This window comes from Mus caroli, unplaced genomic scaffold, assembly GCF_978045245.1.
Source record: "Mus caroli unplaced genomic scaffold, Mus_caroli_1 scaffold_6, whole genome shotgun sequence".
NCBI lineage: Eukaryota > Metazoa > Chordata > Mammalia > Rodentia > Muridae > Mus > Mus caroli.
This window is the reverse complement of record NW_028227261.1, coordinates 134,701,976-134,721,458: the sequence shown is the minus strand read 5'-3', so window position 1 is coordinate 134,721,458 and position 19,483 is coordinate 134,701,976. Positions and strand designations below refer to the sequence as shown.

The window sequence follows — 19,483 nt, the reverse complement described above, 5'->3', positions numbered from 1 at the left end:
TCTATCTTTGTTGGGTCTTTCTGTGGTTTAGGTATCAGAGTAATTGTGGCTTCATAGAATGAATTGGGGAGAGTACCTTTTGCTTCTATTTTGTGGAATAGTTTGTGAAGAACTGGAATTAGATCTTCTTTGAAGGTCTGATAGAACGCTGCACTAAACCCATCTGGTCCTGGGCTTTTTTTGGTTGGCAGACTATTAATGACTGCTTTTATTTCCTTAGGGAATATAGGACTGTTTAGGTCATTAACCTGATCCTGGTTTAACTTTGGTACCTGGTATTTGTCTAGAAATTTGTCCATTTCATCCAGGTTTTCCAGGTTTTTTTTTTGTTTGTTTGTTTGTTTTGGGTTTTTTTTTTTTGAGTATAGTCTTTTGTAGAAGGATCTGATGGTTTTGGATTTCTACCGGATCTGTTGTTATATCTCCCTTTTCACTTCTGATTTTGTTAATTAGGATGCTGTCCCTCTGCCCTCTAGTGAGTCTGGCTAAGGGTTTATCTATCTTGTTGATTTTCCCAAAGAACAAGCTACTTGTCTGGTTGATTCTTTGAATACTTCTTGTTTCCACTTGGTTGATTTTGCCTCTGAGTTTGATTATTTCTTGCTGTCTACTCCTCTTGGGTGAATTTGCTTCCATTTGTTCTAGAGCTTTTAAGTGTGTATTAAGCTGCTAGTGTGTCCTCTCTCTAGTTTCTTTTTGGAGTCACTCGGAGCTATGAGTTTTCCTCTTAGAAATGCTTTCATTGTGTCCCATAAGTTTGGATATGTTGTGGCTTCATTTTCATTATACTCTAAAAAGTGTTTAATTTCTTTCTTTATTCCTTTCTTGACCTATCATTGAGTAGAGTGTTGTTCTGTTTCCATGTTAATGTTGGCTTTCTATTATTTATGTTGTTATTGAAGATCAGCCTTAGTCCATGGTGATCTGATAGGATGCATGGACCAATTTCAGTATTTTTGTATCTGTTGAGGCCTGTTTTGTGACCAATTATATGTTCTATTTTGGAGAAAGTACCATGAGGTGCTGAAAAGAAGGTATATCCTTTTGTTTTAGGATAAAATGTTCTGTAGATATCTGTTAAGTCCATTTGTTTCATAACTTCTGTTAGTTTCAATGTGTCCCTGTATAGTTTCTGTTTCCATGATTTGTCCATTGATGAAAGTGGTGTTTTGAAGTCTCCCAGTATTATTGTGTGAGCTTCAATGTGTGCTTTGAGCTTTACTAAAGTTTCTTTGATGAATGTTTCTGCCCTTGCTTTTGGAGGATAGATATTCAGAACTGAGAGTTCCTCTTGGAAGATTTTACCTTTGATGAGTATGAAGTGTCCCTCCTTTTTTTGATAACTTTGGGTTGGAAGTCGATTTTATTCAGTATTAGAATGCCTACTCCAGCTTGTTTCTTCAGATCATTTGCTTGGAAAATTGTTTTCCAGCCTTTCATTCTGAGGTAGTGTCTGTCTTTTTCCCTGAGATGGGTTTCCTGTAAGCAGCAGAATGTTGGGTCCTGATTGTGTAGCCAGTCTGTTAGTCTGTCTTCTTATTGGGAAATTGAGTCCATTGATATTAAGAGATATTATGGAAAAGTAATTGTTGCTTCCTATTATTTTTGTTGTTGGAGTTGGCATTCTGTTTTTATGGCGGTCTACTTTTAGGTATTGAAGAATTACTTTCTTGCTTTTTCTAGGGTGTGGTTTCCGTCCTTGTATTGTTTTTTTTTTTTTTTCTGTTATTATCCTTTGTAGGGCTGGATTCGTGGCAAGATAATGTGTGAATTTGGTTTTGTCGTGGAATACTTTGGTTTCTCTATCTTTGGTAATTGATAGTTTGGCTGGGTATAGTAGCCTGGGCTGGTACTTGTGTTCTCTTAGTGTCTGTTTAACATCTGTCCAGGATCTTCTGGCTTTCATAGTCTCTGGTGAAAGGTCTAGTGTAATTTTGATAGTCCTGGCTTTTTATGTTACTTGATCCATTTCCCTTACTGCTTTTAACATTCTATCTTCATTTAGTTCATTTGTTGTTCTGATTATTATGTGTAGGGAGGAATTTCTTTTCTGGTCCAGTCTAATTGGAGTTCTGTAGGCCTCTTGTATGTTCATGGGCATCTCTATCTTTAGGTTTGGAAAGTTTCCTTCTATAATTTTGTTGAAGATATTTGCTGTCCCTTTAAGTTGAAAATCTTCATTCTCATCTACTATTATCTGCAGGTTTGATCTTCTCATTGTGGATTTCCTGGATGTTTTGAGTTAGGATCTTTTTGCATTTTGCATTTTCTTTGATTGTTGTTACGATGTTCTCTATGGAATCGTCTGCAGCTGAGATTCTCTCTTCTATCTCTTGTGTTATATTGCTGATGCTCACATCTATGGTTCCAGATTTCTTTCCTAGGTTTTCTATCTCCAGTGTTGCCTCACTTTGGGTTTTCTTTAATGTGTCTACTTCCCTTTTTAGGTCTAGTGTTATTTTGTTCATTTCCATCACCTGTTTGGATGTCTTTTCCTGTTTTTCTTTAAGGACTTCTACCTATTTGGGTGTGTTTTCCTGTGTCTTTTGCCTTGCAGAAGCTTTGCAGTTTCATGAGGTCCCACTTATCAATTCTCGATCTTACAGCACAAGCCATTACTGTTCTATTCAGGAATTTTTCCCTGTGCCCATATCTTCAAGGCTTTTCCCCACTTTCTCCTCTATAAGTTTCAGTGTCTCTGGTTTTATGTGAAGTTCCTTGATCCACTTAGACTTGACCTTAGTACAAGGAGATAGGAATGGATCGATTCGCATTCTTCTACATGATAACAACCAGTTGTGCCAGCACCATTTGTTGAAAATGCTGTCTTTCTTCCACTGGATGTTTTTAGCTCTCTTGTCGAAGATCAAGTGACCATAGGTGTGTGGGTTCATTTATGGGTCTTCAATTCTATTCCATTGGTCTATTTGTCTGTCACTATACCAGTACCACGCAGTTTTTATCACAATTGCTCTGTAGTAAAGCTTTAGGTCTGGCATAGTGATTCGACCAGAGGTTCTTTTATCCTTGAGAAGAGTTTTTGCTATCCTAGGTTTTTTGTTATTCCAGATGAATTTGCAGATTGCACTTTCTAATTCGTTGAAAAATTGAGTTGGAATTTTGATGGGGATTGCATTGAATCTGTAGATTGCTTTGGGCAAGATAGCCATTTTTACAATGTTGATCCTGCCAATCCATGAGCATGGGAGATCTTTCCATCTTCTGAGATCTTCTATAATTTCTTTCTTCAGAGACTTGAAGTTTTTATTATACAGATCTTTCTCTTCCTTAGTTAGAGTCATGCCAAGATATTTTATATTATTTGTGACTATTGAGAAGGGTGTTGTTTCCCTAATTTCTTTCTCAGCCTGTTTATTCTTTGTGTAGAGAAAGGCCATTGATTTGTTTGAGTTAATTTTATATCCAGCTACTTCACCGAAGCTGTTTATCAGGTTTAGGAGTTCTCTGGTGGAATTTTTAGGGTCACTTATATATACTATCATATCATCTGCAAAAAGTGATATTTTGACTTCATCTTTTCCAATTTGTATCCCTTTGATCTCCTTTTGTTGTCGAATTGCTCTGGCTAGGACTTCAATTACAATGTTGAATAGGTATGGAAAAAGTGGACAGCCTTGTCTAGTCCCTGATTTTAGAGGGATTGCTTCAAGCTTCTCACCATTTACTTTGATGTTGGCTACTGGTTTGCTATAGATTGCTTTTATCATGTTTAGGTATGGGCCTTGAATTCCTGATCTTTCCAAGACTTTTATCATGAATGGGTGTTGGATCTTGTCAAATGCTTTTTCCGCATCTAACGAGATGACCATGTGGTTTTTGTCTTTGAGTTTGTTTATATACTGGATTACGTTGATGGATTTCCGTATATTGAACCATCCCTGCATCCCTGGGATGAATCCTACTTGGTCAGGATGGATGATTGTTTTGATGTGTTCTTGGATTCGGTTAGCAAGAACTTTATTGAGGATTTTTGCATCAATATTCATAAGGGATATTGGTCTGAAGTTTTCTATTTTTGTTGTGTCTTTTTGTGGTTTAGATATCAGAGTAATTGTGGCTTCATAGAATGAGTTGGGTAGAGTATCTTCTGTTTCTATTTTGTGGAATGGTTTGTGAAGAACTGGGATTATATCTTCTTTGAAGGTCTGATAGAACTCTGCACTAAACCCATCTGGTCCTGGGCTTTTTTTGGTTGGGAGACTATTAATGACTGCTTCTATTTCTTTGGGGGATATAGGGCTGTTTAGATCATTAACCTGATCTTGGTTCAACTTTGGTACCTGGTATCTGTCTAGGAACTTCTTCATTTCATCCAGGTTCTCTAGTTCTGTTGAGTATAGCCTTTGGTAGAAGGATCTGATGGTGTTTTGGATGTCTTCAGGATCTGTTGTTATGTCTCCTTTTTCATTTCTGATTTTGTTAATTAGAATGCTTTCCCTGTGCCCTCTAGTGAGTCTGGCTAAGGGTTTATCTATCTTGTTGATTTTCTCAAAGAACCAGCTCCTTGATTGGTTGATTCTTTGAATAGTTCTTCTTGTTTCCACTTGGTTGATTTCGCCCCTGAGTTTGATTATTTCCTGCCGTCTACTCCTCTTGGGTGAATTTGCTTCCTTTTGTTCTAGTGCTTTTAGGTGTGTTGTCAAGCTGCTAACGTGTGCTCTTTCTAGTTTCTTTTTGGAGGCACTCAGAGCTATGAGTTTTCCTCTTAGAAATGCTTTCATTGCGTCCCATAAGTTTGGGTATGTTGTGGCTTCATTTTCATTGAACTCTAAAAAGTCCTTAATTTCTTTCTTTATTCCTTCCTTGACCAAGGTATCATTGAGAAGAGTGTTGTTCAGTTTCCACGTGAAGGTTGGCTTTCTATTATTTATTTTGTTATTGAAGATCAGCCTTAGTCCATGGTGATATGATAGGATGCATGGGACAATTTCAATATTTTTGTATCTGTTGAGGCCTGTTTTGTGACCAATTACTTGGTCAATTTTGGAGAAGGTACCATGAGGTGCTGAGAAGAAGGTATATCCTTTTGTTTTAGGGTAAAATGTTCTGTAGATATCTGCCAGATCCATTTGATCCATAATTTCTGTTAGTTTCACTGTGTCCCTGTTTAGTTTCTGTTTCCATGATCTGTCCATTGGTGAAAGTGGTGTGTTGAAGTCTTCCACTATTATTGTATGAGGTGCAATATGTGCTTTGAGATTTACTAAAGTTTCTTTAATGAATGAGGCTGCCTTTGTATTTGGAGCATAGATATTCAGGTTTGATAGTTCATCTTGGAGGATTTTACCTTTGATGAGTATGAAGTGCCCCTCCCTGTCTTTTTTAATGACTTTGGGTTGGAAGTCAATCTTATCAGATATTAGAATGGCTACTCCAGCTTGTTTCTTCATACCATTTGCTTGGAAAATTGTTTTCCAGCCTTTCATTCTGAGGTAGTGTCTATCTTTTTGTCTGAGATGAGTTTCCTGTAAGCAGCAAAATGTTGGGTCTTGTTTGTGTAGCCAGTTTGTTAGTCTATGTCTTTTTATTGGGGAGTTGAGTCCATTGATATTAAGAGATATTAAGGAAAAGTAATTGTTGTTTCCTCTTATTTTTGTTGTTAAAGTTGGCATTCTGTTCTTGTGGCTGTCTTCTTTTAGGTTTGTTGAGGGATTACCTTCTTGTTGTTTCTAGGGCGTGGTTCCCGTCCTTGTATTGTTTTTTTTCTGTTATTATCCTTTGAAGGGCTGGATTCCTGGAGAGATAATGTGTGAATTTGGTTTTGTCATGGAATACTTTGGTTTCTCCATCTATGTTAATTGAGAGTTTGGCTGGGTATAGTAGCCTGGGCTGGAATTTGTGTTCTTTTAGTGTCTGTATAACATCTGTCCAGGATCTTCTGGCTTTCATAGTCTCTGGTGAAAAATCTGGTGTAATTCTGATAGGCTTTCCTTTATATGTTACTTGGCCTTTTTCTCTTACTGCTTTTAGTATTCTATCTTTATTTAGTGCATTTGTTGTTCTGATTATTATGTGTCGGGAGGTATTTCTTTTCTGGTCCAGTCTATTTGGAGTTCTGTAGGCTTCTTGTATGTTCATGGGCATCTCTTTCTTTAGATTTGGGAAGTTTTCTTCTATAATTTTGTTGAAGATGTTTGCTGGTCCTTTGAGTTGAAAATCTTCATTCTCATCCACTCCTATTATCTGTATGTTTGGTCTTCTCATTGTGTCCTGTATTTCCTGGATGTTTTGGGTTAGGATCTTTTTGCATTTTCCATTTTCCTTGATTGTTGTGGCGATGTTCTCTATGGAATCTTCTGCACCTGAGATTCTCTCTTCCATCTCTTGTATTCTGTTGCTGATGCTCGCATCTATGGTTCCAGATTTCTTTCCTAGGGTTTCTATCTCCAGTGTTGCCTCATTTTGGGTTTTCTTTATTGTGTCTACTTCCCTTTTTAGGTCTAGTATGGTTTTGTTCATTTCCATCATCTGATTGGATGTGTTTTCCTGTTTCTCTTTAAGGACTTCTACCATTTTGGTTGTGTTTTCCTGTTTTTCTTTTAGGACTTGTACCTCTTTAGCCATGTTCTCCTGTAGTTCTTTAAAGTCCTTCTTGATGTCCTCTACCATCATCATGAGATATGCTTTTAAATCCAGGTCTAGCTTTTCATGTGTGTTGGGGTGCTGTGGACTGGGCTAAGTGGGAGTGCTGGGTCCTGATGATGGTGAGTGGTCTTGGTTTCTGTTAGTAAGATTCTTACGTTTACCTCTCGCCATCTGGTAATCTCTGGATTTGTTATAGTTGTCTCTGTTCAGAGGTTGTTCTTCTGGTGATTCTGAGTATCGTCTGTCAGCAGACCTGGGAGACAGGCTCTCTCTTCTGAGTTTCAGTGGTTAGAGCACTCCCTGCTGACAAGCTTTCCTCTTAAAGGGAAGGTGTACAGATATCTGGCGTTTGGACCTCCTCCTGGCCGAAGAAGAAGGCTGAAAACAGGACCTTTCCCAGATGCTGTGTTGTTTTGGCAGGTCACAGAAGCTGTCAGCTTCTGTGGTGCACACTCTCAGCTGTGCAGACTAAGTTCCTAAGTTCGGTGGAGTCCTGGATCCAAGATGTGCTCCCTGCTCCTGAGGCAGAGGGCTCCTGTGCAGGGCAGACCACTGTCTTCCAGCTGGGAGGGTGCCAGATGTCTGCGGCCCCAAAAGGGTGCTGCCTCAGTGGCTCTGTGGCTCCCGCCTGTCCCAGAAGCTGTCTGCCTCTGTGGTCCTCACTCTCACCTGTGCAGACTAAGTTCGGTGGAGTCCCGGAGCTAAGATGGCGCTCCCTGCGGGGCGGATCTCTGTTCTTCAGCTGGGAGGGTGCCTGATGTCTGTGGCCCCAAAAGGGTGCTGCCTCAGAGGCTCTGTGGCTCCCGCCTGTCCCAGAAGCTGTCTGCCTCTGTGGTACTCACTCTCACCTGTGCAGACTAAGTTCGGTGGAGTCCCGGAGCCAAGATGGCGCTCCCTGCAGGGCGGATCACTGTCCTCTGGCTGGGAGGGTGCCGGATGTCTGCGGCCCCAAAAGGGTGCTGCCTCAGTGGCTCTGTGGCTCCCGCCTGTCCCAGAAGCTGTCTGCCTCTGTGGTCCTCACTCTCACCTGTGCAGACTAAGTTCGGTGGAGTCCTGGAGCTAAGATGGCGCCCCCTGCGGGGCGGATCTCTGTTCTTCAGCTGGGAGGGTGCCTGATGTCTGTGGCCCCAAAAGGGTGCTGCCTCAGAGGCTCTGTGGCTCCCGCCTGTCCCAGAAGCTGTCTGCCTCTGTGGTCCTCACTCTCACCTGTGCCGACTAAGTTCGGCGGAGACACGGAGCCAAGAGGTTTCCTGCTTTCTTAATGCTGTCTCAGGTCCCGAGTGATTGGATTGGAACAGAGGTTGTGTTCCACTCACTGGTGGTCCTGAGATCGTGTGGAGAGTCCTCTAGGGGACCTTGGGGGTGTCCGCCAACTCAGCGCCCAAGGTGACCTGGTGCTGGCACCGAACAGAAGGGACCGCCTTACTGCTTTTAATATCCTGTCTTTATTTAGTGCATTTGTTGTTCTGATAATTATGTGTTGGAAGGAATTTCTTTTCTGGTCCAGTCTAGTTGGAGTTCTGTAGGCTTCTTGTATGTTTATGGGCATCTCTTTCTTTAGGTTAGGGAAATTTCCTTTTATAATTTGTTGAAGGTATTTGCTGGTTCTTTAAGTTGAAATCTTCATTCTCATCTACTCCTATTATCCGTAGGTTTGGTTTTCTCATTGTGTCCTGTATTTCTTGGATGTTTTGAGTTAGGATCTTTTTGCATTTTGCATTTTCTTTGATTGTTGTGTCCATGTTTTCTATGGAATCTTCTGCATCTGATATTCTCTCTTCCATCTCTTGTATTCTGTTGCTGATGCTTGCATCTATGGTTCCTGATTTCTTTCCTAGGGTTTCTATCTCCAGAGTTGTCTCCCTTTGGGTTTTCTTTATTGTTTCTACTTACATTTTTAGAACTTTGTGGGTCTTGTTCAATTCCATCACCTGTTTTGTTGTGTTTCTTGTCATTCTTTAAGGGATTTTTGTAAGGGCTTCCACCTGTTTTGCAGTGTTCTCCTGTATTTCTTTAAGTGAGTTATTAATGCCCTTCTTAAAATCGTCTACCACCATCATGAGATATGATTTTAAATCCGAGTCTTGCTTTTCGGGTGTGTTGGGGTATCCAGGACTCACTGAGGTTGGAGTGCTGTGTTCTGATGATGGTGAGCAGTCTTGGTCTCTGTTAGTAAGATTCTTACATTTGTCTTTTTCCATCTGGTAATCTCTGGCTTTAGTTGTTATAGCTGTCTCTGCCTGGAGCTTGTTCCCCCTGTGAATCTGTTAGCCTCTGTCAGCACTCCTGGGTATCCAACTCTCTCCTGAGTCTCAGTGGTCATAGTACTCTCTGTAGGCCACCTCTTTTCTGATGGGAGAGGAGCACAGATGTCTGGAGCTCAGATCTGCTTTCTGGCTGAAGATGAAGGCCCCGAAATGGGGCCTGTCCCAGAAGCTATGTTGCTTTTGCAGTCCACAGGCTCTCCTGAGCAGACTAGGCTCTGAGGGACCTGGGATACAAGATGGCTCTCTCACCTGCTCTGGTGGTTAGGGCCATCCCTGACCATCAACTTTCCTCTGGCGGAAAAGAAATGCAAGGTTCTGGAGATCAGATTTGCTTCCTAGCTGAAGATGATGGCCCGAAACTGGGCCTGCCCCAGAAGCTATGTTGCTTCTGCAGTCCACAGGCTCTCCTGCCATCACATATTTTCATAGCTCCAATTGGACTAAAAAGAATTTCCATGAGTACTGAGTAATGATTATTTTTGTCTACTGCTGAGCTCTTTTGTTTTGTTTTGTGTTTGTTTGTTTGTTTTTGTTTTGTTTTGTTTTGTTTTGATTTTCGAGACCAGGCTGGCCTCAAACTCAGAAATCCGCCTGCCTCTGCCTCCCAAGTGCTGGGATATTGCTGAGTTCTTTAAGCAATATGTTTTCTTTATTCTTTGAAATTTCCATACATGTATGCAATGTATTTTGATCATCTTCACTCCCTCATTTCTGTCTTTCAAATCCCCATTGAATTCCATCTATTGGTAGTTTTTATACTGACTATAATATTGATGTAGTGTTCCTAAGATCTTTTTTTTTTAAAATATTGGCCTTCAAACAGAAATATCAATTCCAGAATATGCTGTAATGCTTTCTCTAATGTAAGCTTTCTAAATTTCAATACACCAACATTTTGGAAGACTTTGTTTTGGAGTGGTCAGTATTGAACCCAGAGTCTCACATAGGATAAAAAAAAAAAAAAAAAAAAAGCATGTTGCTGTAGGCTTTGATTTTTTTCAAAACCTCCTTTAATAAGGGTTCTTAAATACTTCAACCTCCCTTCTTCACCTAAGAGAGATAGGTGAAATGAAAGATTAATAGGAAATGGGGATGTGGACCTATTTAGAAGTAGTACTTTTGGACAATTCCAAATGTTGTTGTTAGGATATCAGCAGTCTAGTCCAAAACATCAAACATGAATCAGTAGCAGTAGCTTGATCCAGAAGAAACTGAGAGGCTCCACTGAATCATCAAGAATCCACAAACGCTGCAAGAAGCAGCCAGAATACCACAAGGTACATTTCTCTCTAAAAGTCATGACAAGTGGAAGTCAGTGAAAACCAGAGAAGCATTGTAAGGTGAACCAATGCAAGATCCTCTCACTGTCTGTGGTGTTATATTTATGTTCTTTCTAAACATCATGCCCCCTCTCAAGTGTCTGCTCCAGCAAAATATCATATGCCTTCTCACAAGACAGTTTCCAGAAAAACATGTGGTGACATGTCTATTCTCACTAAAACATCCTCTCCCATGTCTGGTTCAGCAAAACATCCTTTCACAATAGAAACATCACATGATACAACTAAGTCTCCAAAGAAACCAGAAAGTTCCACTTCACATCACCATTGCACTATATCCCAGTCCTAGACCACATAGTTCTTTGAAACTGTCCTGAGCATCACAAGACGTTTATTGGTATCTCTGGCTCTGGCCCACTAGGATGTCAACAGCAAATGCCTACACCTCCAGTTATGGAAAGTTAAACAATTCTCCAGACATTGTAACATGACCTCTGAAGAACAAAGCCACTTGCAGCTGAGATCCTATAGCTTAGAAAAGTCTTTAGCATCACAAATATTTTTGATCTGTGTGTAATTTATGCTCATTTCATACATTTTCCATTGTGCTATGGCTTTGGTAAGTCTCAGACTCTGTCACTAGTGCTGTGTTTTTGCTTTTTCTGTCACTGGCTAAGTGTGTCAGCATTCTCTCTGCTAGTTGTCATTCATAAGCATACTTTCAATTGCCTCGACACAACTAATGAATTTCTCAACTAATTATTGAAAACTCATTAATACAGTGTCTGTCTGTGAGTAAATTACAGACGTTATAGACAAGACATAAGGGGGCTTTGCCTTCAAAAAGTTCCTGATCTTTCCAGAAAGACATAAACTCAACTATTCATGGTGTAGTATGGTGAACAAAAATACTGTTGAAGTGTGAAAAAGGAAATAACAAAGTTCTCTCTCTAGTTTTTATTTTTTATTTTTTAGATTTTGTGTTTTGTCTGTGAAATATTTGTGTAAAGGTTTATCATTAGATTCTCTTTCTTAACATACATCTTTTTGTGTATTTTTTTTTTCTCTGCAGATGCTGTTGCTCTTACATGGACAGACAGGGTCATTCCCCAATTCACATGGACTGTTCCTTTTGCTATTTCTGCTTCACTGTTTATCAACCTTGTGATTAATGTACTTGAGACATCAAGAGTGTTATATATTGCAAGCGAGAATGGCCAGCTGCCTTTGTTGTTTCATGCCCTGAATGTCCACTCCTCTCCCTTTGTAGCTGTGCTACTAATTGTCAATATGGCATCCATTTTAATTCTCTTAACAAACCTAATTGAACTGATAAACTATCTCTATTTTGTTGTTTCCATTTGGACTGCCTTATCAATAATAGGAATCTTGAAACTGAGGTACCAAGAGCCCAATCTACACAGACCATATAAGGTAAAGGTGGGCTGGGAAAATTTGCTTCTAGCATTCAGCCATCACTAAACTCTTGGATATTTGTGAACACACTGTAATGTGACTATATTGCAAGTACCTCGCCATAGTCTCTTCTCTTGGTACAGAGATAAATGAGGCCTGGCCTCCATGCTTAGGCAGATTATCATCTCTCTGGACATTCACTGAATACCAAGTGATGCCCTGACAGTAACATCCAGAGGATGATCAGAGAACCTCCATAACCTTCAGTTTATGGTTGATGTCCATTCTCTCCTCAGAAGTACCTCCTGGAGTGTTCTCTCCTCCTACTCTCATATCTATATCTTTTAAAATCTGTTGCTTCATTGCTGTTTTATGACTTACAATTATATCACTGATTGGGTAAAATTGAGAGGAAGTTATGAATTGTTGATAGAGTTTCAAAACATCAGGAAATACACGGTAGTCATTAAGAGTTTGGACTCAGGCTTATATCACTGATTAGGTACAATTGAAAGGAAGTTATGAATTGTTGATAGAGTTCCAATACATTAAGAAATGCAAGGTAATTAAGAGTTTGAGCTTATATCTAGTTCCTACCTTCTTTTTTAAGCTTCCTCTTATTTCACTGTTGACATATCATTCATTCATATCTTCAATGGACATAGTCAGTACTTGCCCCCTAAGAATCTTGGCTGGATTATATAAGCAAAGGAATGCAAAAATTCAGTGTATAACATTAACAGCTACTATTGTACTATTATTTGACTTTAATTATTTGATTTTAAAAAGGTAAGGCCAACCTTATGTACAAATGGTTAAATTTTTTTGTTGTTTTTGGCCTGACCTCATGAATACTCAAATCCTTTGTTCAATTATTTGATAAAAATACTGATCGGCAAGATAGTGAGTTTTGTTTCTTACAGGCCTATAAACAATTAAGAGGAGACTGTTATTTAGGACTCAAATAAATTACCCACTCATTAAAAAGTTTAATAATTTCAACCACTATATCAAACCATTAGAGTATAGTTCATGTCTTCTTGTTTATATCTTAAAATTGGTTGTCTAGAGCTAGGTGGTTTATGTCTATAATTCAAGTTAATTTAGAGACATTGGAAGGCTGAGGCAGGAAAATTATGATTTCAAAGATGACCTGAGCTACTTTGTGAGACTCTCAAGGGAAAAAAAACAAGAGTAATGTTGTAATATTAAGTGTGGGATGTTTATATTTCTAGTACAATCCTGGTACCAAGAATGAATCTTTAATATTTTGTCAAAACAAAAAATAATTTCAGACAAGGAATTTTCTGCCTTAATATATTCCTTTTTTAGTATGTGAAACTATAATCCTAATATTTAACTGTTGATATTGACTTGATTACCAGAGGGTAAAAGTAGTTTTTCTCTTAACTTGATCAGTGATTTGAAATATTGCCTATGGAAGATTACCCAGACCCCCACCCCGACCCCCACCCCAGTGGGCCTAGACACTCCTTTTGAATAAGGTCATTCCACTTAGGCCTATAGGTGGTCATACTAATCAGCATATGCTGAGGACCATCTCTCCTCATGCAGAGTCCAAGCTTCTGATGCCCCCTCAGTCAGCACCTTCTCTGAGGAATCTCCAGAATTTTCTTTCACTGTGACATTATGCATCCTAAGGCCATTGATCTAACTCAAAAGCTGACGTAGTCTGCTCTCTATCATCAGCTTCCCATTACTTTTACTTATGGGAATATTCAGCCACCACCCATGGATTTTCACATCTAACAACTTTCTCCAATTTTGTTTTTTCAGGTGTTTTTACCGTTCACATTCATAGCGTTGGGCATCACCCTGAGCTTGGTTTTGATCCCGCTTGTCAAGTCTCCAAAGATGCATTATATCTATGTGCTCCTCTTCCTTCTCAGCGGGCTGCTGTTTTACGTGCCATTGATACACTTTAAAGTGAAGTTGGTTTGGTTTCAGAAGTTAACTTGCTATCTGCAGTTACTGTTTAATATTTGCATCCCTGATGTGTCTGATGAGCACATACATGAAGAAAGTTGAGGAAGAATAGCCTTTGTAGCCATACTGTGTTCCAGATAAAGGTTAAGTGTAGGCTAGAAGAGTAATGATGGCAACTCTAGAAACGGAAATGGTATATAGAAAAGTACCCAGGAAATTCCTAGTTTTTAAAATGTCAAAGAAAATGGCTGGATAGATGACTGTGCTGTTAAGGACACCAGTTGTTCATCCAGGGCACTGAAGTTCAATTCACAGGCCCTACTTAGAAGTTCATAACTATCTGTAACTCTAGTCACAGAGGATCCAATATCCTCTACTGGATTCTACCAGCACTGCATGCATCTGGCGTAGAGACATACATGTAGGCACCCATGCACATTTACAGAAAGAAAGAAAGAAAGAAAGAAAGAAAGAAAGAAAGAAAGAAGAAAGAAAGAAAGGGAGAGGGAGAGAGGAAGGAAGGAAGGAAAGAAGGAAAGAAGGAAGGAGGAAAGAAAGACAGTAAAGAAAGTATTTCACATAACTAAACTGTTTTTATTAAAAATATTTCTAGCTTGTATAGCTTCATGTAGTAAGAATATCTTTCTCATTCTTCTGTTTATCTCATCGATGTTCCCCTGAATATATTCTTATAATAAAAGTTACTGATTGAAATTAAAAATTCTCTCAATAGTTTTTCTCTTTTAGTAGCATAAATAAAACAAAAACAAACAAAAAACCCAAAACACAGGGGTAACAAAAGAAAAAAAAAACCTAATCTGTATTTTCCTTGTTGTTTTGTTTATTTTGGAGAGAGATTCTCACTCTACCCAAGCCAGCTTCTGCTCAGTGTACCTCTTGCCCTGCCTCCTTAGCACTGGATTTAGAGATGGAGTCTGTTTCAGTTCCTGCCTTAGCTCCCCAATGATGTGCTTTAACCTGTTACTTAGAATAAATCCCTTTCTTCTCCTAGTTGATTTTGGCCAGTGTTTTATCACAGCAACAGAGAAAACTAGTACAGATTAGTACACATACACATTTACCAGCGTTTCACCTTTAACCCAAGGTACGTTAACCAGGAAAAGTGGTCAAATGAAGTGTTCTTAGGGACTTCGTTAGTTACCTTTCCTGTTGTTGTGATAAAATACCCTGACAAATGTAGTTTATGGGAGAAAGGGTTTATTTTGGCTAGTGCCAGAAGGACATAGTTCATTGGTCAAGAAGACAAGGCAGCAGGCAGGAAAGGCATGGTGGCAGGAAGAAGATGCTGGCTGTCACAGTCTGCTGTCCAGCAAGCAGAGTGTGAACAGAAGCCAGGTCATCTGATGCAGCCTCAAAGCTGGTTCCTATCAACCCACATTATCCAGCAAGACGCTACCTTTAACAGGCTCCACCTGATTCCCAAGCGGTTCTTCCAGCTTGGAACCAGGCTTGCAAACATTTGAGCCTGCGGGGCAGCTTCCCACTCAAACCTCAATGGTGATGAAAGTTAACAACCTTTCCCTTTAAAACCAGCTAAACACTCCTGAGTTGTGTTGGTGCTTTTCTTTTGGACTGGTTCTCACTGTGAACCCTAGGTTGTTCTCAGAACACTGCTGTCTCAGCTTCCCCAGGTTTGAGACTACAGTCACGAACCTAACTATAAATAGGCTTTCTCAAAGTGAAAATTAAATGAAATCATAGACAAAAATATAGTTAGTGATTGACACATTGTAAATGTCAAATATTATGTTAAACTAAAATCCTTATTTTATTTTATTTTTTCGAGACAGGGTTTCTCTGTGTATCCCTGGCTGTCCTGGGACTCACTCTGTAGACCAGGCTGGCCTTGAATTCAGAAATCCGCCTGCCTTTGCCTCCCAAGTGCTGGGATTAAAGGCATGCACCACCATGCCCGGCTTATTTTATTTTTTAAACAATCATATTTAACATGATTTAGCCTGTGGAGGTTATGCAAATTAGAGACCTTCACAAATATAAAAGAATGTTCTACAAAATAAAACAAAACAAAACAAAACAGGTGAACAGTAGACGTAGAACAAGCCTTTATCAAATGACTGGGTCAAACGAATGGATGAGGGAAGTCACATGTGTCAAGGGTATGGAGTGACGATTTATTATTCTAAATTGCTAGAAGAAACAGGGATAGTACCCAAATGAATGCCGTGGAAAACTCAGCATCTGAAGATAGCATGGAGAATGCCAGGATATAAACTTTCCACAGAACACTGCGTGTGTTCCTGCTGATAAAGGGCTCTGTTGTACCCTGGGAAGTCCCTGGAGCCCCTTGGAAGAAAGTTCTTTGCATTTGATTAATGTTAGGACTTGTTTCTCCTTGTCTGGAATTTTATCTAATAATATTACATATTTAACTAATATCAAGTTTCAATTTATGTAATATGCATTCAGTGCATTGCCATAAACAGAACTCATTAAAACAAACGAAATGTACCAGAACAAGTTGTTCCTCATAAAAGCCAGTGGCTTCTGTAATTCTCTTTCCTTTCTGAGTTCTCAAGGCTCTTACTCAGTCTAAACAGAATTCCACCTAGAATTTCATTGACTGCTGATTCCAATCTTATCACAACAGCTCTGTATTTATAAAGGAAAATGTATCATTGAAAGATAATATTTTCTTTTGCTCACAGGAAGCATGCCCAGTGCTTTTCACTGAAAGATTCTGGCTTACATACTTTCTGACGTCACACCTGCCCTCAAAGCCTATTCTCCTTTTGAGGATTTTAAAGGCTGGACGACAAGTTCTGCAGATGTTGTACTTTACAAAGCAGAGCCCGACTGCTGTGAGATTATGTCTCTTGGAAATGGCAGGCAAGTTTCACCCATGATAGCTCAGCAACATGGCTCCCTTAACAAGACCTGAGCAAGTACAACAGCAATAGACAAGCCAATTAGAAGAGGGAACTCTCATGGAGTTCAACTCCCTAGATGAAGAACTATAGGCAACTAAGGGGTGCTGAACCAGACAAACAGTTTTCCCTAGGAAGACTCCCCTAATTATTATTTAATACCTACTCATCAGCTCTGAAATCATTTCTGTACCAGTAACAATAAAGAGATAGAATAGGTAGTATTTACATGTTCAGGCACACCCATCTGTCTGTCTGTCTATCATCTACCTACCTGTCTATTTATAAAGAAAGAGGGGCCATGATTTTGAAAGGGATCATGGGAGGCACAGTGGAGGGGCTGAAAGGAAGAAAGATCATACCACTACATTTTATTAAAACAAATAGTAGCTGGAATCACTGACATTTTTGATGCTTGGTCAGCAGAAAGTTACTTCAAATGACATAAAGTAATTACTGTATCTGTAGGAAGCCTCCTAGAAAGTAGTAAATGAGTTCTGCTTAAACATTTTGAGCTGAAGGCTGAATCTTACAGGTAGGGCTTTGCAGGAGTTGATGGTGTAGCTCCTTTTATTGCTCTTCAGGAAACCTGTTGAAAGACTGTGGGCACATGACTATGGTTGAGAGGGAAGCTGTTCATGGAACACTGCTGTTAAAAAGGTACAGTCATTGAATATGTCCCAAAGGTTTTCTTCTCTCTCTCTCTCTCTCTCTCTCTCTCTCTCTCTCTCTCTCTCTCTCTCTCTCTCTCTCTCAGACAAGGCTTTGCTATATTTCCCAGGGTCCTATGGTATAAGAAAGGGTACCCACTCCCTCCACTCAATGTTCAATGTGTTGTTTTTAGTATGTTTTTAAATATTCATGAGATGGATAACTTATTCATAATGGTAAAATGTCCTTCTTTTACCTCTCAAACCACAGTCATCCAAATCTCACTTTTCAAGGATTTTTTTCCCCACATTTTCTTGAAAATTCCACAAGGTGAAATAAAAACCACAAGGTACATGATGTCACAGTGAGGACAGTGAGGACAGATCTTCTGAGGAAGCAGACCCTTCATCTGCATGTGTGGCAATGAAAGAATGTACCTGCCATGTCAAGGATGTTTAGCCATAAAGGTGCACTCTGTCCAAGAGACAGCTCCCAAGATAAAGCTGCAGTTTTCCTTGGTACCGTGTAGCTGATATCTTGTCTACCCATTCTTGATATCTGCATCAAAAATAAGCAAACTGATAAATTATGAAATGTAGGCAAACTGTCCCAGAAAACAATTACTCATTCATCTTGTGTCCTGTTCTGACAGTGTCTTCTTTCTGAAATTCGATAACTTGTATCTATGCATGCATGCATGTGTGTGTGTCTGTGTGACTGCACGTCTGTGTGTGTGGTGTATAGGTATGCATCACCATGTTATAATTAATTGCTCCATCTTATATATTTATTTGTAACACTGCCACCTTGAATGCTCTGTCACTGTTACCAAAAGGTAGCAGTTCGAGTCCTTCCTTCAAATCTTCTCTCTAATCAGTAATATTCCGGTTAAACAAACTCAGTCGAGTTGACAGCTGATTCAGTCCAAGCATGTAAATATATGTGGCATATATGTCTACGTTCTTATTTGTGATTATAAGATTCTACAATGAAGGTTTGCATTTTGTTATGAAGGCATAATTTTCAAAGTGGTAAAACTATGCATCTTATACAAATGTAAAATGAGTGTATATTAAAGATTATATTTATATAATCAGCTAATTGGAAAATAGGTAAGATGTTAAAACTTATTCAAAATGTGTGTGTTTCCTGAAACTGGATCTTATTTTTCAGTCTAGGCTCCATTCAAACTCACTGTCCTATTGACTATGCATCTTAAGCTCTAGGATTTCAAGTGCATATTATTGTGACTCTTGAGCTTAGAATACAAAGTGTAATAAAATGAATTTGGATTGACATAGTGTTACTCCATTTTTTATTACTGCAGCAAAATATCTGAAGCAGGCCATCTATAAACAAGAGAATATTTATTATAGCTTGTAATTCTGGAAACTCAAGAGGGTCCACATCTGGTGATAGCTTCTTTAACTGGTAGAGGCTACAGGTGGTACAGGACAGTGTGTGAGAGGGAGAGCAGCTATGCATTCCTCTCTCTCTCTCTCTCTCTCTCTCTCTCTCTCTCTCTCTCTCTCTGTGTGTGTGTGTGTGTGTTTCTATCTGTCTGTCTGTCTCTGTCTCTGTTTTTTTCTCTCTCTCTGTTTCTGTCTGTCTCTTTCTGTCTGTTTTTGTCTCTATTTCTGTGTCACTCTGTCTCTGTCTCTCTCAGTCTCTGTTTCTCTCTCTGTTTTTGTCTGTCTCTCTCTCTCTGTGTCTCTCTGTCTGTCTGTTTCTTTCTTTCTGTCTCTCTCTCTCTTTTTGTCTGTCTCTCTCCCCACCAGGATTGAAACATGAATGATTCAGTTATAAGCACCATTCAAAGCCCCTCACACACACAGATATGCACACCTCTAAACACCATGGTCAACCAAGTTCCTATCCTTTTAATATTTATAATATTTATAATAGGAAAATACTCAAATTACATCTCTAATACAGTGGCCACGTGCAAAGTAAATACAGAATTTTCTATCATCCACGAGTCTATCCACCCAGAGTTATAAAAAGCCTAGACAATCAAATAACCAAAAATTTTTAGTAAGTTTCTCTTAATACATATGGATAGGGTAGGCTTTCCAAATTGTGTTTAACTTCTTTACTGAAGGAATTACTGTGAGGTCAAATGTCTTTTAGAAGCTGACAGATAAGATAAAGTTCGACCTTTCCCCTCTTTTTATGAATCATTTGGGAGAAGATTGGTTGGGTTATGTATGTACTACCAAATGTTCCTCAAATATGACTTTTCCTAAAATTCAGACAGGAGGGAGGGGGAAGGGGAAGGGAGAGGGGGAGGGGGAGGGGGAGGGAGATGGAGAAGAAGAAAGGAGGAGGGGGAGAAGGAGAGGAGAAGTGAAAATGCACTAAGACCTCACCTTGGGCCTGTCCATGTCTTGAATCTATCTCCCATCTACCC

General features: G+C 39.4%; 1 protein-coding gene across 1 annotated transcript in view; it reads left to right on the top strand.

Moving 5' to 3' along the window:
• Positions 1-14,087, top strand: part of Slc7a13 (solute carrier family 7 member 13) — a 31,085-nt gene extending 16,998 nt beyond the window's left edge. Inside the window, exons 3-4 of the mRNA XM_021161445.2 lie at positions 11,226-11,587; positions 13,367-14,087. Coding sequence (XP_021017104.1) covers positions 11,226-11,587; positions 13,367-13,618 — 614 coding nt within the window. The 3' untranslated portion in view covers positions 13,619-14,087. The remainder of the gene's footprint in view (positions 1-11,225; positions 11,588-13,366) is intronic.
• The last annotated feature ends 5,396 nt before the right edge of the window (positions 14,088-19,483 follow it).